The 24,924-nt window shown below is 41.3% G+C and overlaps 1 protein-coding gene across 2 annotated transcripts in view; it reads right to left on the bottom strand.

Annotated features, from left to right (window-relative positions):
* Positions 1 to 23,150, bottom strand: part of NELL2 (neural EGFL like 2) — a 134,988-nt gene extending 111,838 nt beyond the window's left edge. Inside the window, exons 1-3 of one of the 2 annotated variants that reach the window (XM_058021901.1) lie at positions 23,007 to 23,150; positions 22,705 to 22,833; positions 4,334 to 4,484 (exon numbers count right to left, since the gene is read on the bottom strand). In XM_058021901.1, coding sequence (XP_057877884.1) covers positions 4,334 to 4,484; positions 22,705 to 22,833; positions 23,007 to 23,061 — 335 coding nt within the window. In that variant the 5' untranslated portion in view covers positions 23,062 to 23,150. The remainder of the gene's footprint in view (positions 1 to 4,333; positions 4,485 to 22,704; positions 22,834 to 23,006) is intronic. The other variant, XM_058021902.1, reaches the window with a different exon arrangement.
* Between the last annotated feature and the right edge of the window lie 1,774 nt (positions 23,151 to 24,924).

Raw genomic sequence — 24,924 nt, 5'->3', positions numbered from 1 at the left:
AGCAAGAGTGACATGGCATCAATCAATTTTATGATAATCTTTGTAGCCAGCACTCAAAGAAACAGGTCATTCCTAACTTCATGAAGGCATTAAACAGAGTGTAACACAAAATAGCTGCTTTACAAATATTTCCATCTAACACCATGCTCAGGGATAGAAGTTAAATCTCCCAAACCAACACAAGCAAGGAACTTTTTTCTTTTGGGACAAAGAGCCTGGTCAAGCTGTCAGTGTCTACAGAGAGAATCCTTTGTCCCACAGAATCTTCTCACGCACTGGAAAAGCAGTGAATGAATGAATGAATGAATGAATGAATGAATGAATGAATGAATGAATGAATGAAAATACCTTATTTTGACACCTTTGATGAAACATGCAAACTACATCCAAAGAATAGGAGACTGACACCAGAGAAGTTTAAAATCACTACAGGAATTCAAAAGCTGTTACAAATAAATTCCAGTGTATTCATAATTACTATCAGACCAGTAAAAAATAAAAACTAAGATTTAATACCAAAAAAACAAAATACAGAACACTACCTTCTCTCTTCCAAAAAAGAACACCATGGAGCAGAAGTGGACCAGCTTATTTCTAAAAAGCAGAAATAAGCTACTGCCTCTTTTGGCACAGGGAACAGCCATATACAGCTTAAACATTTGAAAATTAATCCCATATTACCTAACATCTGCTCTGCAATTATTGGCTTAAGTAGTAAATATTGGCTTAAGTGGTAAATACTGAAAGCTTTTCTCAGTGTAAGAGTTTTGCAGCAGATTTTGTGGTGTCAGAGAGGACACTTCACACTGCAGTCCAGAAATACTGACACTCATACATCAAAAGCAGGGAACGTACAGTTCCACCTCTATTTTAATACAATGGTCAAATGAGAGAACAAAATTCATGCATCGGGAATTCACCTCTGGCAACTTATCTCCTTGTAGAATAAATCAGTACGAGAGAAATGTCACAGATAAGTTCCTCCTACATACTGAAAGAGGTTTGAAACTGTTGTGCAGTACAGCCCATTTGACAGCAGATAATCACAAGACACCAACTGCTGTGAAAACAAATGCTAAGGAAGGCAGAAATTGAATAAATTAGTAGAGATACAAATTAAGTGTAGGAAATGCCTGTCCATAACATACTATTGATTTCAGTTCTCTGTTGCAGGATATAAAAAGCACTAACCAAAGGAAAGAATCATTAAACTACAATCCAGCAGCTCCATCCTTTAAGGGCTTAATATGCAGTATCTCAAGAGATATGAATGTAAGATTAGTTACATAAAGCCATCTAACCACAAAAGGAGGAAAAAGCTTTACTATCATCAGCTCCACTGTTGATGATTAAATGAAAATATATGATGGAACAGCAAGACTAAACATATATTACAACCCCATTACAGAGCAAAATCAGCTCTCTGCTGACTCTTCCATCAAGAAGGTGGTGAGACAAATTCAGAAGTGTAGAGGATAATACAGATTAAACTGAAAGATGAAACACAGAGCAATCAGTGTTTAACAGTGATTCTACTCAATTTTAGCTATCCCCTCATTAACACAATTAAAAATATTTACCTTGCTACCATGAAGTACAACACATTTTAGGTAGGGCACTGTCTCTGGTCAAGGTAAAGCCCTGAAGCCAAGAAGACATTTATTACTTCTATCTTTCAGGCATATGCCATATAAATCTGCCATATATAAAAGATGCATTCAGCTGCTTGAAATTCATCTGAACAATTACTGATGTGTAATCTGAATTCCCTGACACCACAAGAATTTCGTCTGAAATTATCACCTCCACACTGTGCCCAAATCTACCACTGCCTGAACTCCTTGGCTCCTCTAATCAGTGGGGGGAAAGCAATGTCTGTGGAAATGTATGGGCAAGTTAGGAAAGGACAGTTACAGGTATTGTTTAAGATTCTTTCACTTTAAAACTAAAATTAAATATGTATTGTATTAAATATTTTAATACATTAAATACTACAGAAATGCATTATCATTGTAAGAGGGGAAGTCAGCTTTGATACTTATTTAGGAAAAGAACAAAGCATTTAAGTGAGTATGAAAATATTACTATATTTTCAGTAGACCATTTCAGGAGCATCTTTTTGTGATGACAGCAACAGCCCAGCCTCAGCAAATGCCCAAGCCTGAGACTTACATGGAGAACTTCTGTATCTCTCTGATAGCCCAAGAACAGCATTCAACACATGACATTAGAAGGGAAATGTTGTGAGACCAGCCCTGTTAACTTCTTAAGACACAAAGCCTTAAATAGCTGCATGACCATGTCTCAGTGGAAGTATTCATTTTTGATGATTCTCAAAAGGGAGCCAGCAAAAAGGGACAAAAATAACTTCATAAAACTAGACAACACAGACTGAGTCAGTCAACTCTGAATCACATAAATGATTTTAAGTTTATAAACAAAATTATAAATTTTAAAAACCCCTACAATTTAGGAAATGCCCTTAATGCAAATTCACATAATTGCACCAACAACCCTAGATCCATGCAAAGAGAGGATGAGTTTTACTCTGACTTATTTTCAAAAACACCAAGTATTAATAAATGCACCTTTTCCCACTTCTTAAACATTTTTATTTTCTTGTACCGTAGAAATGGTTTTACCCTAGAACCAACAGTTGCCAGGAAAGTTCTGTAAAATAAAGCACATGAAAAGGCACTTGTGTGATAACTAATTACATCATTCAGTTACTGCCACCTTCAGCCTTCCTCACCCTCATTCAGCTCCTCACTGCAGAAATGTCAGAGCTAGTACTGACCTCTGTAAACTGAACTGCAAGGCAGCAGCTCAATGCTAGTGCAACTTTTTCTGACACCAGTGTGATAAAAGGCTGAAGCTAGTGCAAACCAGTCAGGTCTGGCATTGCTACTTTTCCCACTAACTACAGTGACTGCTGTGACAGAGACTTCACAGAAAGTTAACAACTAAAAGAACTGCTATAGCCAAGTCCTTGGTCAGAGGTGGGCAGAGGTGGAGATCCAGCACTGAAGAAGCAGCTATTGAATATAAGCCATCCAAATGCTTCCTTTTAACATCTACTTTCTCTTGTCTTTATTGTCATTCATCATAAAAGAACATTAAAACCATAAAATAAACTACACAAGGTGCTTGTCTGGTTGCAGTATTACCCACACCTAGGTCAGTCCTCATTTCAGCACAGTTCAGCTGAACAAACACTGCCCTGGCACACAGACATCTCTCCATACAATCCTAGCACAGAAGAAAGCTGAATGTGTTTATTAAAAGCCAAAGGGCACATCTAATGCCATCCATGAGACATTTAACTACTCCTTTACAAGCATGAAAATCCTTTTATAAACTTGGCATAATGATCCTTGGGAGTGTTGTCCTTCTTGTTTGTTTTGTGGTTTGTGTTTTGGTTGGTCTTTTTGTTTTTTTTTTACAAACAGCCAAATTGCAGAAGATGAGGCCTCTTCTGCAGAAATTGACTGGAGCATCTTCCAGCACAAAATAATTGTCACCATGCTTCCTAATGAAAACTTGTACGCTTATGTAAAAGAAACAGACATTTTGCTGTGCTTGAACATGTCTTTTTTGTTGTTGTTGTTATTTTGTAGTGACACTGTCAAGAAAGAATTATGGCATGGTACACAAGAAAATAAAAATAACTAGGAACCTAAAGCAGAGCTCACCTGTTTCTTGCGCTAATGACTGTTTAGAAAGTGCACATTTGAAAACTCCTTTTTATTCTGTCAGAGAATGATAGGGCAGTTATCTTTAATAGCTATTACTCAAGTACATATATAAAAAGTATCTTATTTCTCTAGCAGTCTTGATTCTATTGAATGATAATCCTTAAATCCTATGTGTCATTCATTTTAGTTTTTTAACGTTGACAACATTTTGAGTAAAGTGCTTTGCCATTCACGGGAAGATGTAAACCCATAACTGGAGGATATTTTTTTCTTTTTTAGGACTGCTTGCATTGTCAAAAACAATGAAGAGGGGGACTTACAGGGCCAGGCTTTGTCAGTCAGCATAGGTATAGTGACATACACAGGGACAGTTTTACACCAGCTGAGAATCTGCTCTTTGTGGTTACAAACAATGCAGAACTAGCTTTCCATGCCCTTGGTGGTAAGAGACATGTAAAGAAAAACCCCTCTTGACCTTCCCCTGTGACTTTTGACAAATCTCCACAATGTACCCATCCAAGCACTATAAATAGTTACAAGTTATCTGCTACACAAAAATCTTGTTCTAATTTAGGGTAAATTTTTTATGCATGAATTCATACACTTGCATTAGCCAGCAGACAGGTATCAGTACTTACCTGTGATCTAAATGGTGAATAGAGAGAATAACCCCTGAATTCAAATGAGCTTGTTTTAAGGTCACCAAAATTGTGAATTCACATTTATTTCTTAACTTCTGAAAAAAGATTTCAGCTGTTTCTGGAGATGCCTTCACATTTCTTGAAGTATCTAAAATAAACATGAGAGGAAAAAACACTCAGTATAAAATCTTACTTGACTTTACATTCTCATTCAAATAGCTTACAAAATAACAGGCTATTTCTGAGAAGCACAATTGAACAGGCAAAAGCAGGGATCAAAGTACTTAAAACATTAGTTTTGCATACAGTGGAAGCCATTTAAATGAAAGAGAACACATTTTCTAGGACACCTGTTCTGTTCTAGGGAGGGGTGGTGTTTTGTTCTGATCCAGGGTCATAACCCTTACTTTCTCCAGGGGTGGCAGATGGTACCTTTAATATCCCATCCAAAGTCTGAGTTTACTAGCAGTGAAGCACAGTGACAACACCAGACATGAGCCTAAACCCTGACATGTGACCTGAGCAACTTTTTAATGACTTCTAAAAGATGTTATGCCTAATAGCATAAATACATAAATAAATAAACTAATTAAAAAAAAAACTAACAAAATTTACTCAGCTTTAAGTAATAGTTTAAAAATTCACCAAATTTCAAAATATTTTATCACTAATTATTTGCTCCATTTGGGTGGCATTTTCCTGCTGCTTCTTGCACAGGATGTAATGAACATTTATTGTATACATGTGCCACTACTCTAACAAAGACTTTTAAAAACCCACACAAAGCCTAGACAGATGCAATATTTCTGCTGAATTTGCACATAACATGCATAGAAAATAAAAAAGGCCCAAGCTTAAAACCTCTAAAGAGATAATTTACAAATAAGATGTCAAATGCTAGAAAAATAATTCCCAATCTCCAGAATACATTATACCAGAAAAAAAAATATACATTTTTAATGCACAAAATCAATTCATTAGCATATGTAATCAACTGTGTAAGAACTAAATCAGTCCACAAGCTTCTTGTCACAGCAATTTGACCATTCTGGTCTACTTGGGACACTAACTCAGGAATAGCTGTCAAGAGTGGACAGCAACAGAACTGGTGATTTTCTTCGGCAGCACTGGAGCTGAGCTCTCAAGTACACCACTTTCAGCTTACACTATTCTAAAAACAGTTTTACTCTTTAAGCTGGACCCATGAAGATGCTGGTCTCCATTAACAGAAACAGTTCATTGTGGGTTATGGATCAGGAATATTTAAATATCTGTTCAGGAAACGCAACAACCTGTGCAACTGTGAAGTCCTAACCAAGCTCCTGAACAGTGTCACACCCAGCTGAATTTCATTTGTTTTACACAAAGGGGAACCCAAAAGAAAGAAAAAAAAAGGGAAGAAGTTAATTTCTACCAAATTCCTATGATATTCTCATAAGCAACTGACAAAAAAGTATATGCTTAACACCCTTACTCTTAAAGAAGGCCAGTCCATAGATTTATAACTATTCCCCCTCCCTCAGGCCCTTTTATTCTAACTGGAGCTATTGGGATGCAAACACTGCACTACAGCTGGCCTGTGTGTTCTAGCAAGGAAACAAACCTTCACCATCACATGGATCTCACCAGAACCACCCCAGCCCTCATTGCTGTGTGAGAGGCAGGGGAAACCGAGCTGCCACAACACCTACAAGGCAGGAATAATTTATGAGGTATCTTCATGTCACCCTGAATCAATACCTGATCACTACAGTGGATGAGAATTTTCCATCCTTTATTATATAAAACCTTATCTGGGTACCCTATAATCGTCCATTGTGACCTCAGATAACATTCTTGCATACAGACAACAGTAGCAAGACCTCATTGCATCATGCTGGCTGCCTAAACACTAAGGTTACCATCACACTAACTGCTGGAGTGTTATGTTACACTGCCAACACACATGGCCATTCAGTTTTGGTATTGCAAATAGGTCAGATTATACTTGCTGCTCAAAAAAGCTACACAGCCTTTTGAATTATTACTACTCTTATGAAGCACAACATTCTTTGCTCAGGGCAGGCACCAGGTGGATTTCTTAAAAGCAAGATGACTGAACAGTCCTTGATCTGTCAGATCCATTCTTTTCACACTAACACAAGAGTGCAAATCCCTCCTTCCAATTGCCTTTGAACACTAGCAGTAGGCGCTTGATAGATCACCAGCTGTGCTCAATAAATATTGCTTCAGGCTTCTTCTTGATATCTGTCTCCTAGTAATCAGTATAAGACCCAACAAAAATACTTCACTGGAACTGGGCTTCTTCCATAATAGCTTGGAAAAATCAAACTGGTAAATCTTAGTCAATAATTTCCAGTTTTTCAATAGTTACCTAAAAACCTCATACTGCAAACATTTCTAGTACACAAAACCAGAGGCATATTTTTTTCAACTTAAGAGTGCAAAAATAAGGAGAGAATTATTAGTTTGAATGAGAAATTTGTCGCTAACCACAATACGTATATTTTGGGTTTATTTTCCTAGAATATTGTGTGTATTTGGTTTGACCACAATTCACAAATCACTAGTGTCATCACTCCATCTTTAACTTAGAGAAACATGAAAGTGACAATTAAAGAAACAAAAAATCCAAACTCAAAGCATGTCTCACTCCTTGTTCAGGCTAGATCCTTTAAGAGTCAACATTGCAAAGCAGCCTGAAAGCCCAGTGAGGAGAACCACTGACCACAAGACCTGCAGGAACTCAGCCCTTCAGAAGACAAGCTCAGCAGCTGCCTGTGCTCCCTGAAGCCCCCACTATTAGGATGCATTTCCCCCCTCAGAGGCAATCTGCAATCAGAGCTCTGCAGCAAACACCAACATCACACCAGCATCTCCTGGAGGTGTCAAGTGCAGACAGTGTCATTTCAGTCATGCTCATGAGATAATAATTACTGCACTTTACCAAAGACAGCAAGTAACTTTCACCAGGACTTGCTCCACAAGTCCAAAGAACTTCCACCAGTTCAAACAGGTAGTGGAGAAAGAAGAAGTTTTACCCACTGCAGCCATGCTCTCATCTTCCCTGTGGTGACAACTGCATTCATAAAAACTTATGAGGAACTATTACAGGCAACTGATCCAGTCTTAACTGATCCAGCCATGTCTCCTCACAAAAAAAAAAAAAAAAAAAAAAAAAAAAAAAATCCACAGCACAAAAAAACCCAAACCAAAACAAAAAAAAAAAAAAAAAGGTGCTGGAAGTCACCACCAACAAGTTAAGGGCAGTAAGCAAGAAAATTTCCATACACAGCACCAGCAACATACTAAATCATACTAAACCACAAGCCATTGACTACCATTCATTTCCAGACCACAATAAAAGAAAACAGTTATTAAATGGAATAAGTACCTTTTCCTAGTAAAGGGAGTGCTCTCAAGTTTTTGAAGAGCATCTAAAAGTACACATACAGTATGAACTGAATTATAAAACAAATTCCTGCAGAATAGTCTTTGAAGGAGGCATTCTAACTAATTGAGCTCCACAGTTTGCTTTATGTGCACATAATCATTCTTCTAATAGCAGCATCTATAAATCAATTCTGCATCTGACTGTAGCTCTGCTGAACTATCCAAATTACATTCTAGTGGCTTATGAGAAGAAGGAGGGCTGAAGGCTAAAATGAGGCTGAAAAATATAATTGGCTCAATTTTGTTTGAATTTCCTACACTAGGAGGGATGAGTGTCACAAGCATATACTCCCATCCTGTCATGTTCCCATATTCAAATTTTTGGTTAATATTTTTGTAACTAGGGATTTCACACAGCCTTCAAAGGGCAACTGTTTACTTTATATGGTTCTTTTATTTAGATAATAAATATAAACTAGGCTGCATCCAGCCAACCGGGCAGCATTCAAAGCCAATCCAATAGCAAAATCTTCACAAGGCTGACAGAACAGCAGGATTTTAAGGGGAGCACAGTGCATTCAAATTCAGGAGTTGCATTCCTCTAATGAAAAATGAAGATACAAAGAATAAAACAACCTTTATTAGACTAAAGCCTTGCTAGATGTGATATGCATTAAATTCTTCAGTAGAAAGGCTGGTTGTTTTGCTATTTAAACTGATATATAAGATAGCTCATAAAACATTTTGAACTACTTTAGCTATAAATTTTTCTATTCCCTTCTCAAAGATTTCCAGTTGTTTTAGAGAGAACAGCAAAAAAAGCAGCTGTAGTTTTCCAAACCTACATGAACCTGAGTCAGATTCTCCAAGGCTGCAGCAAGGAGCCCTGCAAGAGTCTGGGGAAGGTGTTGCAGTTTCAGCTGAAGTTTAAAAGACTACAAGGTACAGGGTAAACACCAACCCTGTAAGACTTTCACTGGGGCCATTCCCAAAGGGTGTGCCTACACTGCAGGGCCAGGAGCACTGCCCAGCTCCCAGACCTGGGGGAACTCTTAGGACTACAACCAAAACGTACGTCAGGATACAGCCAGGTACATCCAGGCCCCAAGTGCCCCCCATAAACTCAATCCAACCTGGTCTCCCCAGAACAAACGCTCACAAATGCCAGGAACAAGGACTCTAGTAATTACTTTCCCAAAAGGCATGATCAGGACCTTGGGATACCCCACAGACTGTTTAGGGACATAGCCCACAAACTGCCCTTGTAGTTTTGACACTCCCATGGTGCAGCATTTCTGGCTTCTTATTTCCACTAAAGAAATGCTTCAGCAAGGATGCATGCAGATAGAAATGCAGTAGGTGAGAAGGAGAAAAGGAAGAGGGCAAAATGCTCTTCAGCTGAAACGAAACAATCAAAACAAAAACTGACTTGAAGCCAAATCATTAAATCAAATAAAAACAAGGGGGGGAAATGTCACAGTTTGTTCTTGCAGCTTTTGGGGAGGTTCCAAATGCCTTTGCTTTGTAGCTTCCTCTGTTCTGAATGTCAGCTACAGCTTTGGTGTGTCATCCAGCAAGAGCTTTCCTCCAGCTCAAACCATATGCAAAGTCCCACAAGCCACAATGGCATGACACTGAAGACCACAAGACCTGTTTCTGAACACATTTTTACCCCAATTACATTGGCTGTTCATACTTATGTCCTTCAAAAACAGTAATCATATCACACCTGGACAAAACTCTGGCTCACCTATATGCTACATACTTTGATGTTTAAAGTCATTTTGGCACAGCTGAGAACAAATCCACTGTGGGACAAGAGGAGGGAAAGGTACTGAGAGCCTGGACAACTGGGGTTGAATCAGGACAACTAGGATAGACTTTGCAAATCCATGACTGCCTGTGGAAAACAGCAGCCATAATATAATATATATTCCCTGTGAACTGACAATATTACCACTGAAATCTGCCTAGAAGCATTCTGCAAGAGAGGATACAAAACAAGTTTGGGGGTGATTATACTAGTGGCTGGGTTAAGCCTCTGAGCTTATACCAACCAGCTGCTTCTAGAAAGCAAGGCAAGTCAGATGGGACCGAATCGTGCGGCGATGGATTCAGTACCATGGCTCTCCATCTTAGTCTCTACTTGCACAGTGCTAAGACACTTAGACATCTTTCCTTGGCCTGTTGTCCCTTCAGCAAAGAGGGAATCTGCACCAGGATTACAAGTGGAAATAATTTCCCGTAATGTAAAACAGCCCAGCTGCACCACAAAACGTCAGGCATGCTCTTCCAAAAATGTCCATGAACAAGGATTTCATGACTTTTGGACTCAGCAGGCAAAAAGTAAATAAAGGATAAATAGTTATAGAACAGGTTCTAGTGACTGTATCTGCAATAGCATATTTCTGCCAATTTTTCAAACCTTTTGCAAATGACAGGATAAAAAAATCTAATTGCAGGCAAACCAGAACTTTGAACAAACAGGACTCCAGATTAGAAGTCTGTATTCTCAGCACAGGAGGCTGAAACAGCTGATTTGCTAACAAGCAATACAGATCCTGCCACACTGGATTGTTAATAAACGACTCCTATCAAATTGCCACAGAAAATGAGAATATGCTCTCCTGAACACTTCTGAAAGGAATTTTAGAAATGCATAGATCAACACACAGGGAAGGAGCACACATACAAAAGTACTATCAGGAATTTTTAAAAGCATACATGATACAGATAACTTCTGTTCCTCATACACCAGAAATACTATCTCTTTCCCAGCAACTGTCATCAGGCAAAATACTATCACCAGGAGAGAAGGTGCTACTCAATGGGGACCTTTGACAAGTCAGCAAAATAATGAAGATAAAAGACTTCTGTTCTTGTTACAGAAATTCCACTCCTAGGAAATTAAAATGTGTGCTGCACAAAATGCTCTGCACCATCTATTTATCATTGTAATGCTTTCTGGTGATTTATAGGTTACAGGTTATCAATTTTAAGTTGCAATAGCTTTTTTGATTACCAGTTTTTCCTAGCTTATACTTCAACACTATTCTTAAACCCTTTTTAAGTTTTGAAGATGTTTTGTACATGCTCCCTCATAAGTAGAATCACATACTGCTACTTAGAATTATGTTGTTTAGGTTTTGCACAGCCAATACCACTATAAAATCTACTATGTTTGAACAAGGACATCAATGTAGCACAGAGTGGGATTTCTTTTGTTTCTTCATTTTGATGGAGATTCCATTATATATCTATATATATATATAGATATAGATATATAATGTACCTTATATTTAAAAGGTTACAGCTACTGTAGCTTTATAAATATATATGTGCATATAAACATGAACTCCCTTTAGGCACAAAACAGCCTTCCAGAATCTGCTTCGAGAACACCTTGAAACCTGTGGAGAAAATCAGGCCTGCCTTGTTTTCCTTGCAGCTGCCATCTGTGGCATATGCACCTAGCTATGCTTGGTTGCATACTGTCACATGAGCACTTTGTGTCAAAGTGACCTAACAACAAACAAAAGGATCACACTAAGAAATGCTGTTAACACTGGGACGTTGAAGAGCAGAAGAAAAACAATGCATCATCTTCCAGCACTACTAATACTGTAATAAGGGCATGACACACATGAGGACTGCTAAAAGACTGATTTTATTTTCATTGTATAGCATGGCCAGGATTTTAACAGCTATTCAATTCACAGCAAAAGGGGAGGACAGGAGGAGGAGAAGGAGATAGTGTTGCCAGCCTTTTCCAAATGAAAGGCAGGCTACCGAAGGTAAACAAAGCCCAATCAATTAACAACAATAAAGTACAAATTTAATGGCAATAATAAATCATGCAAGCAGATTATGCTAGTTGTAGATCAAGCTGCATCACATGCCCTACCCTTTTCTCTGAAGCTATGATGCAGCTCAAATTCTCAAACATATCCCAATCCAGTGGTGAACTATCACACAATGGCAGACTGTGTGAGATCAGCACCCACCACAGCACCTCTGAATTAGGATCATGCTTGGTGTAGGCAATCCAATCCCCTCTCAGCAACACACCATGTCTCCCCCTCACTTGGTTCTCAGTGTGCAAGCGTCAGTAAGACTTACTCATGCTTTCTGCTCAGTCATGTTCTCTCAAAACCTCCTTTTGTGGTGACAAGTATGCTGTTCCTGAGGACCTAACTCCTCACGCCAGTGTTTCAAAGATTCATTTAGGCTGGAAAGGATTCTTGGGATCACCTAGCCCAATGGTAATCATTTGTGGATGACCTAGAAGGTTTACCTTTTTTCTTTATGAAGAACCTGTTTCTCCCTCTTGGCAGTGATTTGGATCTCTCATCCTAATTTTCCTTCATCCCTGGCTTTCTAGAGTATAACTGGTTTTTGCCCACATTAGGGTGAACTGCCTTCAGCTAACAAAAATTCTATCTTTTAAGAATTTAAGTGCTGATTTCTTTTCACACAACACAATGTTCAGCTTAAGAAAGCATTAATATGAGATCATTTTGTAGATGACCACCACAACCATGCAGTCTGCATGAAAGATTAACTTCTGACACAAGAGAATGGCCAACAGCCCCTGACACAGATAAAAAGCACCAGATAACTTAAACCTGTATCCTGACAGCAAAAATAGAGCAAGCAGGGCGGGGGGAGGGAGGCCACCAGTGGAAAAAATTGTATCTGAACACATCCAACACCTCTGTTGTTAGCCACAGGTGCCCAGCAGCAGACTGAGCAAACAGCAGCAGATGGGGGGAGAAGGCTGAACTGTACTGAGCTGCAAACAGAATTCAAGCACTAGCAGAAACAGGAAGGGGCAGAGAGACCACACCTGAGGGTAGAGGTAGGACACCAATGCCACCAACCATACTGGCATGCTTGGAAAAATCTCTACTCACAGGATATCTATCTTGATGCCAGAAAAAGGAAAGAAAAATATTTTGAATTGAGAACATCAAAGAGGAGAGATACCAAGGAATACCATACACACCACTCAGCTGTAAGCAGAGCAGACAGGTAGAAAATACATGGAAGGCTCAAGCCAACCTTTACCAGACATTTCAAGAAAGCTGGGGAAGACCAGAGTTCAGGTTTTTCAGTTGTTCTTATTTAAACCAGGTATTAACAGAGTCCATGCTTCTGTGAATGTGCTCACTAGCCCTGAATCAGCTACAGGCTTAAACTCATGCTCAGTGTAACTTGGATGAGTTACAATTACAAAATGTTTCCAGGCTCTAATTTGATATTGTAGGCTTACTTTAGCCCAGCATCATCAAAATATATTTAAGTGCACCACAGAACAAGTTTCACGAGAATACAAAGGCGCCGGTTTGATAATTGTGTACTAAGTGTTTGATGCTACTTTGTGTCTTTGAAAAACTCTCTGTATCCTGATCAATTTCACCAACACTCCCACTCTCCAGAGTACAGAAAGACTTGAAGGGTCATCTACTAATTTCTTAGCCTATTACCTGACAACTATGTACAATAACTACAGCATAGTTATTGTTTCCTAAATATTTTATTTCAGGCTATCTTCTTAAAAAATCAAAAGTATGGAGATTTCCACCACTTCTTTTCAGCAGCTATTCCACAATCTAAACTAGTTCACTGTGAAAGTCTTCTTATATCTTAAATCCTCACCATTTGTAGTATCATTACATTACTCTTACCTCTAGCTCTTTGAATACTAAATAATTCCTTCAATTTTAAACCACTAAGAATCTTCTAATACTAGACACTTATCATACAACACTTTTGTCATTTCTTGGACAAGCTGTACATGCTCAAGTTCTTCAAAAGCTTTCTTACTAAGCCAGACCTTTTGTTACTGTATAATCAGGTTTGCTGTTTTTCTCTTCAGTCCCTGCAATTCATTGATATTTTTCTGAAATGCAGAAACTCAGAGTGAATGCAATAACCCAGACGCAATTTTTTTTAAAAATTCAACCTCCCAGATCTCTTACTCCCATATGCTTTCCTTATGCTAATGGTGTGTGCAAGGATTCTTAATAAGAGCAACACTGAACAGGGTACACAAGGTTTTCCTCAAGTCAACCCTCTCCCTTCAATGAGAGCTGAGCAAATGTAGGGACTATTTCAAGTTCAAGGCATATTAATGTTACAGAAAATCTTAAGACTGTCTTTGGAACAGCTGGGGCACAATATGCAAATGCATGCTTAGGGAGCTATTAAAACACAGATTATTGACCTCAAAACTAGAAAATATCATTTGGAACCCTTCTGGATCATTTCACAGCTGTATCTAGAGACTGATGGATATCCAGACAGAGTCAAGGCTGGTGCATGTCATCTTCGCTTTTAGGATAAACACTGTGGATGCAACCACCATCTAATTATACTTAAATAAGCATTTGTGCTGGGGAAACTGTATAAACATTGCTCTAACAGAGTATAAACATTGCTCTAACTCTACAATTGGAGGTCTTTTTGTTATTATACTCCATGTTTTCAGAGAAGGAAATAGCCACTCAAATTCCACTAAAAGAGTTCTCAGTTATGGATCGCTAGCAATATTGATTGTAATGGCTCCCTTGGAAACATTACAGTCTATCATAGCAATTTTGGTGCTGCAGCAAATATGTTAATCTGCTAAAAGCCTCCTGAACATTGTGTCTTTGGAAGTCTCTCTCAGTCTGCTAGTTCTTTTAAACCGTGCCCATTGCTTTAGCACCTTGCAAGAGGCCAGAACTGTGAGCAGCTACTCATGAGATGACTCAAGCTAAAAGTCAGTTAGTCCTAAGTTTGTGTGTCTCTCTGAAGTCATCAGCATCACACACACACCCCAAAATCAAAGCATGCACCAAAAAACCAAAAGCCAATTAAACGTTAACAAAGAAGAATTTTTTGCTGTGGAATTCTTCAATGTTGAAAATGGCTACAGAATTTTTTCAATCTGAAATATCTAAGTGAGCATTCATAGTAGGTGTTTATTGTGGAAAAAATGTCCAGGCAAAAAAAAATTTTAAACCAAAGTATCCTTTCTTATATTTCTCCTCAGATTATCCTGAGAAGAAATGATTTGGACAATGCCAAGATGGAAAAATATAGCATGTCTTAAACATTGAGACAAAATATAGAGGAGTTTAGGCAAAAACAGATGGACACTAAAAAAGAATCCAACAGTGAAAAATTGTTTTTCACCCCTTATTCAGCTGTGCCTTAGTAGCACAGGTAGGAGAACACAGCTGCTCAGTGGATCTGCGCCTCAGCACAAAACCAAATGGGACGAAATATACGGAAGAGTCACTAGAAAGAATTACAGTTTTCTGTGACAGCTATATAAAATTTCCAGCCCTTACCAATGGTTTTAAATAACTTATGAACTCAGTGCTGCACATCCCTTAATACTCAGTGGAAGCAGTGAAGTTAACCGTACCTGGAGCTATTTTTCCAAGGTAGCACCTGTATACCCTGGAGGATACAGACTAGAAGAACATAAGCTGGGGAGGAGGGGAGAGTAGAAAACCTATTTCCCACATCTTATAAGCAAAAAGTAGAGGGAAAATACACATTGTGATTGATCTAAAAGGGACGTGTAGGAAATGCTGCTGTCCTTTGCGGCATCTCACTGGAGAATGAGCCATGCTGCAGTGGAGGAAGAAACCAAAAAAAAAAAAAAAATTAACCTTGCAAGTCTCAGGCACACTTTGTGACTACAGAACTATGCCAGAGCAAAAGTAATTATATAAGGGTAGCAAGACCTCATTTTCCCCCATCACTTCCTCTTGCTAATGCATTCCTCCCCCAGCAATATGGAAAGATGCACTTGACAGCTACCTAGAAGGGTCACTGTCCTCTCTCCCAGAGCACATGTGCTGGGTTCTCTGTGGCACACAGGACAGAAGTGTCCTGCTGTCAACATCTCATCTTTTAACTTCAGTAAACACCACTGCCCAGAGAGGCTGCCAGGTGAGCAGCCATCTGCACCTGCCTGCCCCTCACAGGGATATCAACATGGAGAGAGGCTCTTTGGCCCCACTCCTCCAAACATCAGGTCCCTTCTCACAGCACCAACCAGGGCTCTGCCCCACATCCCCACACAGACACCCCTGTAATGTATTCCCCTTCCAAACGTGCCTTAGAGCTGTACATCATACTCATCTTCAGCTTTCCAACAAAATGCCAGCTGGAACTCTGAGATAATACAAGCCTCAACAAGGATTTTGTACTTGCAATATTCTAGAAGAGGCCTCATTGTAAAGGCACAAAGAAGCAAATGCAATTCTGTCTGTCCTTAGTCAGTATGAATCGTTTGGGGCAATACTGAATATGTAAACAATACATGGTTATTTGCATTAACCTGAACAACCAGACACTCATTAAAAAAATTTTAGAGATTCATCATCATCCCAGTAGAAAACAGACCCCCAGGGACTTCAATTTATTGCAGGTATCAGATACAACTTTGCTGTGAAAAGCACAGGCTCAAGTCCACAAGAACACAGTAAAACACAACATTGCTTTAAATTGAGTCACGCCCTGTTGATAAATAAATGCAGGTATTAATTCACTCCAAAGGCTGAAGTATCAGAGACTGGAGATGTTAGCTGTCATACCAAGCCCAGGCAAAGCCACCAAAGTCATGCTGGAACTTAACAAACTGAAAGGTGACAAGAGCCCATATCAAGACACATGGAAAGAGGTGAGAATAGAAATGAAAAACAGGGAAAAAACCCAAAAACAATAAAACAAAACCGCAACAAAACAATAACAACAAAAAAAGCCCACAAGCAACAAACAACAACAAAAAAAAACCAACCCCAAAGGATTTAAATGGAATATTTAATCTCTGAGATTATTACCTTTCCCACCCCAGAAAAAGCCCACTGCAGAAAACCAAAAGAAAACTAAACAAAAAAAGGCCAACAAAGTAACACTTTGTGTAAAATACCTTTCCTTGGGATGAATAATGACAATTTTTAGAGCTGAACATAAAACAACTTTGTTGCTTAACACTTATACTTCTGTGATAGTAATGCCGAATACATACTCTCAACAACAATATTTATTAGAAACTTTCAGCATAAAACAGATGCAATCCCCAATGCCACAGGCCAAGTTTTATGCCATTCCTTAACATTATTTAAGTCAACTCTGCACTAATGACTACATTCAGAGATTACAAGCTTTTCTTCTCTCAGTTTCTGGATCTGCAATACTTCAGGTTCCTCTTCACTTTCCATTTCTCAGCCCTACCCTCTACTGTACCATTACAAGCATCAAGCAGAAGCTCAAGATATAAAAGACTTTCTTCCATAACTTTTTCCTCTTTATTTTACCAATAAACCAGCACAACCAGTTAACAAGCAACACAGCCTCCAGTTCCAGGCATGTTGATGAATATTCAGTGGGGGTAAGTGCATCATAGTTATCCATGCGTTAAAATTTGTGGTTTAGGATGGAAAATTGATGCAGGACCCTCACATGCTATCTCCTTTTTTGGGTGGGTTTTCAAGCAGCAGACAGCTCACAAACACATGCTCTTGCTACAACTGCTCCTCCTGCCCAGAAGTGGTTTTCTTCTGGAGCAAGGGTAAGTCTCAGAGGAGCAGCCAGACCAGCAAAGGCAGCCCAGCTTTTCAGGGCTCTCCTGCTCTCCTTCAGCCTGGCTCCCCAGCAGCATTAATCACAGTCCTGGCAGTGCCCTACCACAATGGTTACTGTTTGCACAGGTGCAGAGGTGACTTTAGAAAGTTCCAGAAGTGAAAGGCAGCAAAGGGAAAGCTTATGCTGTTATTCCAGATACACCAAAACCTTTCTGGCTACCACATTGTCATAGAGCAATTGCTTACATGAGGCATTTCTAACATCAAAAAACATGCCAGTGCCTACTGACATAAAACTTTGATTAAAATGTCTGTTATCTACAGATGATCTCTGTGATGGAAGTCCCACATTTCGAGGATTCAGTGCTTCTGAGTGATAACAGTTTGCATGCAAGACAAAAAAAAGCTGCAGTAAGTATTCACTCTGCAGTCAGCTAAGACAGTTGGCAACACTAACATCCTCATTCCCAGCTGTCTGTTACCACTCCTCTGGGAGATGGATACAGCTGGAGAAAGGGGATTTTACAGCACTGTAATCCATGTCACTGCAGTCAGCCAGGTTTGCTCCTGATGCTGGCTGATTTTGCCATCAGCAGGCATGGGAACACTCAGATAATCTCTTGCTTTGGAGGAGTTGTGGGGACAGTAACCTCTAGCTTCTGGGCAGTGATGAGCAGCTGGGAACAGTAATATTTTCAGCAGGCTCAGCTGGAACCTGGAGAAAGCATCTGCCCACAGTTTCAATGACAGGTGGCAAGGAAAAAGCAGTGTGTGTTGTAAAGTGCACAGGCAACGTAAATCCTATTTCTGTGACAAAGTTTACTCATCTCTGCTTTTAAGGCTTTTTTTAGCTTCCTTATTTAGTAAGTGTCCAGAGATGACATCATGAGACAAAACAGAGTGAACTTTCCAAAGGGATATAAGATAGAATAATATTTTCTTGCTAGTATTTTAAAATAACACACTAACGACCCACTCATACAACAACAGATAACACATCACTTACAACAAGAAGCCTGGTTTAGGGGTGCTTTTCTTTTCTGCCAGAATTTTGTGCCAGCCAGCACCAATTCAAACAACAGTACTGCCGAGTCCTTTCATTCATCCTACTGACAGATTAAATTATTTTCTGGTGTTTCATAGCACATCTTGATCCCCATCAGAATATAGCATATTTTGCCTCTAAAATTGCCCCTCCTCTGAATAAATTCCAAATTCTGTATTCAGATACATAATCTCTCACATTTTCATTACCGACACGTCCTTTTTATCTTTTCCTTAAATGCATGCCTCTGTGTTTGTAACCATCTGACTACACTCTTCTATCCACCTTTTAGCCTTCCCTTTGAAGAGAATATACACCCTTTGATGGGCATATACTGTCCTTACACATCACCTGGCTTTCATTTGTGTTGCCTCTCATCCCTTGATTTACAGTGTACCTTCCACCCCTCTCCACTGGTGCTGGAGGCAGTTGGAAGGGTCTCCATTACTACACACACACTCTCTCTTTGGACAAAGACAGCCTGATGACAGTCTTGTCTCTCAACAAGAGACCCAGAATGACTACTGAAATACTCTATCTGTAAAATACATGTAATACAGAATTTAAAGGGAGGGTGACAAAATGTAATTGCCTAGTGAAATGCCAGAGACCAAGTTACTCTTGCAGCCCCACTTTAGAATGTCACGTCTCAGAACACCATTTCCTACTGCCAGTTGAAATATCTGGCTTTACTGGGACCTTGCATGAGCTTCATGTTATATCTCCTAGCACAGACTTGAGTCAGTCATGCAAAACCTTCCTCATCCTTCAGCCTCTGTTGTTGTGGTTCTGTCTGCTTCTTCAAACTCCCCTGCAGTTACATATGCAACAAGTCCTCTTGAAGCAATATGATTTCCATATTTACATAGGAAAGTAGCTGCATTGGACTTTCATCTTCACCTATCTCCTCAAATTGCATTAATGCGGTATCCTTACAAAAAAAGGACTATAAGAATGACAACGTGTATTTCTCCAAAAGCCTTTTTAACAGCATTAATTACACTTCAGTCCACCCATCTGGTTTGGGCTTTACCCAAGTGTCATCCCAGTTTTGCAAAGGGAGGAACGAAGGTGTTGAAAATTTCACTGACTTACATAAACAGTTGCCAACAGAGAGACATTAGTGACACAGATATTCTGACTTCTGCTGCTCTGACCAGCAGAGGAATAATTTTCCTCTCAACATATTTTGACATAATAATATCTCTGTTGGCTAGAAAGTGCTGGCAGATGTTCACATACAGCAACACTAACATTTTTCAAGACTTCCTCCTGTTTTCTATTCATAATTGTATCTTCCCACAAGCTGCACTGCAACATTTTACAATTACTTTGCAAATCAAATTTCCAGAAAAAGAAGTCCCTGCAGCTAACTAGACATAGATTAGAGTGGCATTCTGTTGCTACCATTCATGACAACCAAGGAGCACCAGACACCTAAAAAGCTTTAGAATTCAGCAACTAAAGCTGCTGAAGTCAAGTACACACACAAACACAAAAAAAGTCCAAGTAACAGCAGATTTCAAATGGCTAACATTATTTCTAAGTCACGGCATGACACAAGACTCTATGAGTATAATCTAAATTATCTCACTGGACAGTGCCAGACTAAAATTATGTTTAAAGAGTAATTGCATACTGTCTTATATAACCTATAAATACAAGTACCTTTGAAAAGTCACTTAGACAAGGGAGAATTTGCCAGAACAGCCAATCAGATGCTAAACCCCTATATTGAAAATTGATGCTACATCTAATTAAGCAGTCAAAACTGACTTTTTGCCTAGAAACTAAAGAGACTATTCTGCTTTAACTATATATACAATTTTCCCATCATACATCTTTAATTGTCTATTACCTGTTGGCAGTTCAACATGCCACATTCATAATTTCCTTCTAAAACAGAGAACAGCATTTAGGACTTCTGAATGTAAAGCTTATGTAAAGTAAGGCTTTAGAGAATGTGGTCTATCAAAAAGGCAGCATACTAAAGTGTTGTAAATACATATATGATACGAGAAAAGATTCACTATCTGAAGAAACCAAGAGAAAAAGAAAGGATGGATCACAAGTTGGAGCTTCCAGAGTAAGTTCACAGATCATTTAAAGTAATTTGCATCATTCCCACCAAATCTTTTCTGTCTTGGACTAAGGCTTCAGCTGGAATAAGGAAAAACCCACACAGACAAACCAAACTTCAAGGCAACACACACACGTATTTGAAATTCACACACTGCAAATACGTACATTAAGAGGCACACATTGTAGCAATGTTCCCAAAGTGTCAGTTCTAAGAGCAGAACAAAAATGACTAAGTGGACCCAGTGGTCTGATCAAGGAAGGAAATTTCTCTATTTCTAAATGCAAGTTCAAAAATGAAAATCTCTCTGCTCAGTAAGGACCCAATTTACTATAAGAAAATCAGTAGTCTTCTTATGCAGTAGCAGGGAAAATTATCTCCAGTCCTGCAGGGCATTGAAGACTTCCTAAGGGACACTGAGTGACTTCAACCACCATTTAGCCACAAGTGTTTTCATCCTTCTTATTTCTCCAATTGTTCTCAACAAAATAAAAAGACTGCTGGGAAAATTTAAAATTCCTGTCTTCTTTTGTTACAAATAAACTGCTAACCCACTTGGGAACTATGTACATTTGTAATTGCAAAGAATGAGGGAAAAACTTGAAAAAAAGTAATTCTTTAGTAACCCAGTAATTTTTTGTCCTGACACTGGGAGAATATACCAGCAGGTCTTGTTCTTCCAAACTTCAAATCCTGCAACCACTGAAGACAAAGTGAGTTTTAACTTCCCCCCACTCCTTCACCCCAACCCACTGAAGCACAATGGGGCTTCAACTCAGAACGATGCCTTAAAATTACACTTATTTTAGGACACAACACCAATCCCACTGGCACACAAATGCATTTCCATGCTGAGCAGCAGACCCCTTCACAAGAGGTCTCTGCTGTGCAGCCACAAGCTCATCACAGATGCTTAAAGCCAGCATGTGCCAGTGCTTCTCAAGGCATATGCCCATGTGTCTCCACATTCATGTCCACAGTGACACATGCTGGCAGCTCCAGGGAAGAACACCACTAGAGAGGTCACCTTAAAAAAAAAGAAAAAAAAAAAAAAGCCTTTGGCAACTATTAGCTTCCTGATAAATTATCTCATTAATGCAAACATGAAAAAGAAAATCCCTTTCTAGATCTTATCTCCCTTAGATCATAACTCTCCTGTATGTGAAACACAGCCTCTTGCCTGTTGCACTAGAAATCTCTTCAGATCCAAGCTAAACTCCTGGCATGACACAAGACACCAACAATGAAGTTCCCCTCTCTTGAAAGTGCAGGCTGAGGAGGAGATGTGCTTGTTTTTCATCAGATGTTGAGCCACACTCCTTCTTGCTTAGTCATAGATTATAAGGAGCATTTAATAATCTTTCAGAGAAGAGACTTGCTTCTAAAGGCCAGTTTTAGGGTTCCTTTTTGTTTAAATAAGATAGACTTGGGGGTTTTTTTTCCTAAAAATATTGTTGATTCCAGCTTCATTTAACGTATCAGTATGTTATTAAAGTGTAATTCAAAAACACACTGACAAAGAGCAAGTGTATGGAAAGTAACCAATGCCAATATATTCAACAAGATATTGAGAGGTATTTCACAGTCTTTTATAAATTACAATATAAGAAAGCTTAATAATTTTTAATAATCGCTGATAAAACTCCTAAATGTACTTTTGGAAGAGAGAAGACTACTATTTTATGTCTATTCCCACTATTAACAAAGAAACAATCACAAGCACTACAAGAGACCACAACTCATTCATTGTTTCTCAGGAGGAGTATGTCACAGAAGCGCCAAAGGGCCACTTTCCTTTGGCAAAAAAAAGGTTGTTCTTATTTCAAGCCGTTTGCCTCCCTCCTCCGGGGTACTTCATTTCAACATTTTGCTCGACTCACATAAAACTTTCAGTGAGGTTTTCCTTAGCTGGAACGGGGATATGTTTAGCGTTTCCCAAGTAAAGCGGTAGAGTGGGTGGTGCTATTATTCATCACCGCACCCCACGACTCACAAACATGCCATCTGCCATCCCCGTTCCTGCTGTACTTTAATTAAGCGTCTACCAGTCAAAGGAAAAAAAATGGGGTGAGACGAAAAAATTTTATGAAATAATGAGAGGGCAGCGGTAAAGAAGAGTGGAAGAAAAGCGAGCAGGAGGGGAAGGTACGGAATCCCGAGGTCTCAAAGCGAGCAAGCTTCTGGCGGTGGGGGGACCCGGGGGGACGCGCCCCGTGCGCGGCGCCGGGTCCCGACGGCCGGGGCTGCGGGGCCGGGGCGGCCGTACCTGTGAAGAGGAAGGCTTTGCTCCCGTTGTGCAGCCCCGGCACCTGGCGCACGCCCTCCGTGGAGCCTCCCAGCTGTAGCTCGGACAGCACGTCGATCTGCAGCGAGGGGTCCACGCCAAAGCCTGAAACTGACCAGAAAGTGCCGTCACCCACCCGCCGACACCGCAACTTCCCGAGCGCCCCCCCAGCCCCTCCGCCGCTGTCCGCACCTGCGGCTGCCCAGGGGCCAGAGCATCGCCGCTGCGAAGCTCCGCCGGCCCCGCTCCCGGGCGCTCTCCCGGCGGGTCCAGCATCCGCCTACCTGGCCCCAGGCAGAGGAGAAAGCAGAGCGTGCTCAAGCGGATGCCCGACTCCATGGTACAGCGATGCGCTCAGTCCATAGTCGCCCGCTCCGGCTGCTGCGAGCGAAAAGCCTCCGGGGCACGGGCTGGGTCTCTCCCCGCCTCACCGAGCGGCGCGGACCCCGCGCCGCCCCGCAGCGCGCATCACGGCGGGCGCCGCGCCGCCCCGCGCCGGCCGGAGCACACAAAGGCGAGGGAGGGTGGGAGACGTGCGGGCAGCGCAGCCCTCCGCCCGCGGGCAGACAATGGGGGAGCCCGGCGGAGCCTCCCGCCGCCGCCGCCGCCGTGCGAGCGAGCGAGGCCGCGGCAGCCGCAGGCGGCGCGCCCGTGCCCCGCAGCTCCCGGCCCGCCGCCGCCAGGCGAGCCCCTCCGCTGGAGAGCAGCCGCAGCCTCCGCCCCGCTCCCAGGGCAGCGCCGCTCTCCTCCCCGCCGTCCAGCGGGGACAGCGGCGGCGGCGGGAGGGGCCGCCGGTTTATGCCACGGCCACAGGAGCCGCCCACCGCCTCCGCCGGGCCGGGCAGGGCTGGGCAGGGCCGGGGGAGGCGCCGCCGCGCCGCCCCGTCCGCCGGGGGAGCGGGAGCCGCTGTGGGGGGATCCGCCGGGAACTTTGAGGGGAGCGGCGGGGGCGGCCCGGGTGCCCCCGGAGGCCGCGGCTGGCAGCGCCCGGGCGGCGCTGGCCGTGACCCTCGGGGCGCTCCCCTGCCTGTCGGCAGCTCTCGGCCGCCTGTGCTGAAGGCACCGCTTGGTTCCCGTCCCGAGGTGGTGCCGTCCAGGGTCTGGCGAAGCCTCCGGTCTTTGAGCACGAATAAAAATAATTTGGGAAAGGTGGGGGGGGAAGGGAAGAAATCAGGACGTTTGCAGGAGCTGACTGAGAGGGGAATGTGCAGAGCTGGCGCCGGGCTGACAGCGGCAGGTTCGTTTGCCCTGTCGTAAAGGACGGTTCTACACAGCGGTCCTGTCCTCTTTAACAAACCCTCCTCCCGCCCCAGCAAGTGACATTTCTGTGCCGTACTTTGTGTGCTTATAAAGGGGGCTAAGAATAGCCTTATTCTTCCCTTCCCTTTCACAGACTCCGAATGTGCAGGGCAGATATCTCTTGTTGCCAGTTTGTCAAATTCTGCAGGATGAAGGACTGGGGTTTTGGTTTTGGGTTTTTTTCCTCCCTCATTTCATAAGCATGTCAGTAAGACCCTGACGTCACCTGGTGATTCCAGTATTGTATATTGACCTCCCCCAAGTTCATCCTCTATAGTCTTTGCAAATTATAAAATCTTTACAAGTAACCTTTCACATCTTTCTCAACAATAACTATGAAGGCTGAAAGAGAAAGCAGTTCTTTCCCTCATTTTTTTTTCTCTCCCCCAAGACAACCATGGGAGTCCATGGTAAATCTCCTTTGTGGACTAAATTAACCAACTGAGATACTAACCACCATACTAAGCAAACACCTTCTTTCTTATAAGAAAGGGGGGGAAAAAAGAGAGAGAGGACTGTTTACACATGAAAGCTGGAAACGCAATCCGTCCCTCAACCTAAATCCAGAGCATGGGCATTAGAGTTCAGTTCCAGTGTGCCCAACGTGCATGTCACCCTCAGAAGAGCTACAGGCTTCATCTTCAGCTACTTCACATTGCAACTGGTCTGAAAACAAACAAAAAAAATAAAGGAACCCTGCTGCCGATACCACCCGTGTAACTGGTCACACAGCATCCCTGATGTTGTATCTTGCATAGTCATCTGTGACATCCCGCCCCATGCCAATCAGCCTAGCATCTCTTCTGCAACAAAGCTTTGTCTCCAGCCTGTTGCCAACATGGAATTGTGCTTCCAAACTCATGAAGTCCACTGGCTGCCAAGGCAGTCTTAACAAAGGTTTCC

Source organism: Melospiza georgiana, chromosome 4 (genome assembly GCF_028018845.1).
Source record: "Melospiza georgiana isolate bMelGeo1 chromosome 4, bMelGeo1.pri, whole genome shotgun sequence".
Lineage (NCBI taxonomy): Eukaryota > Metazoa > Chordata > Aves > Passeriformes > Passerellidae > Melospiza > Melospiza georgiana.
The sequence above is the reverse complement of the archived record's forward strand: the minus strand, read 5'-3'. Positions and strand labels throughout refer to the sequence as shown.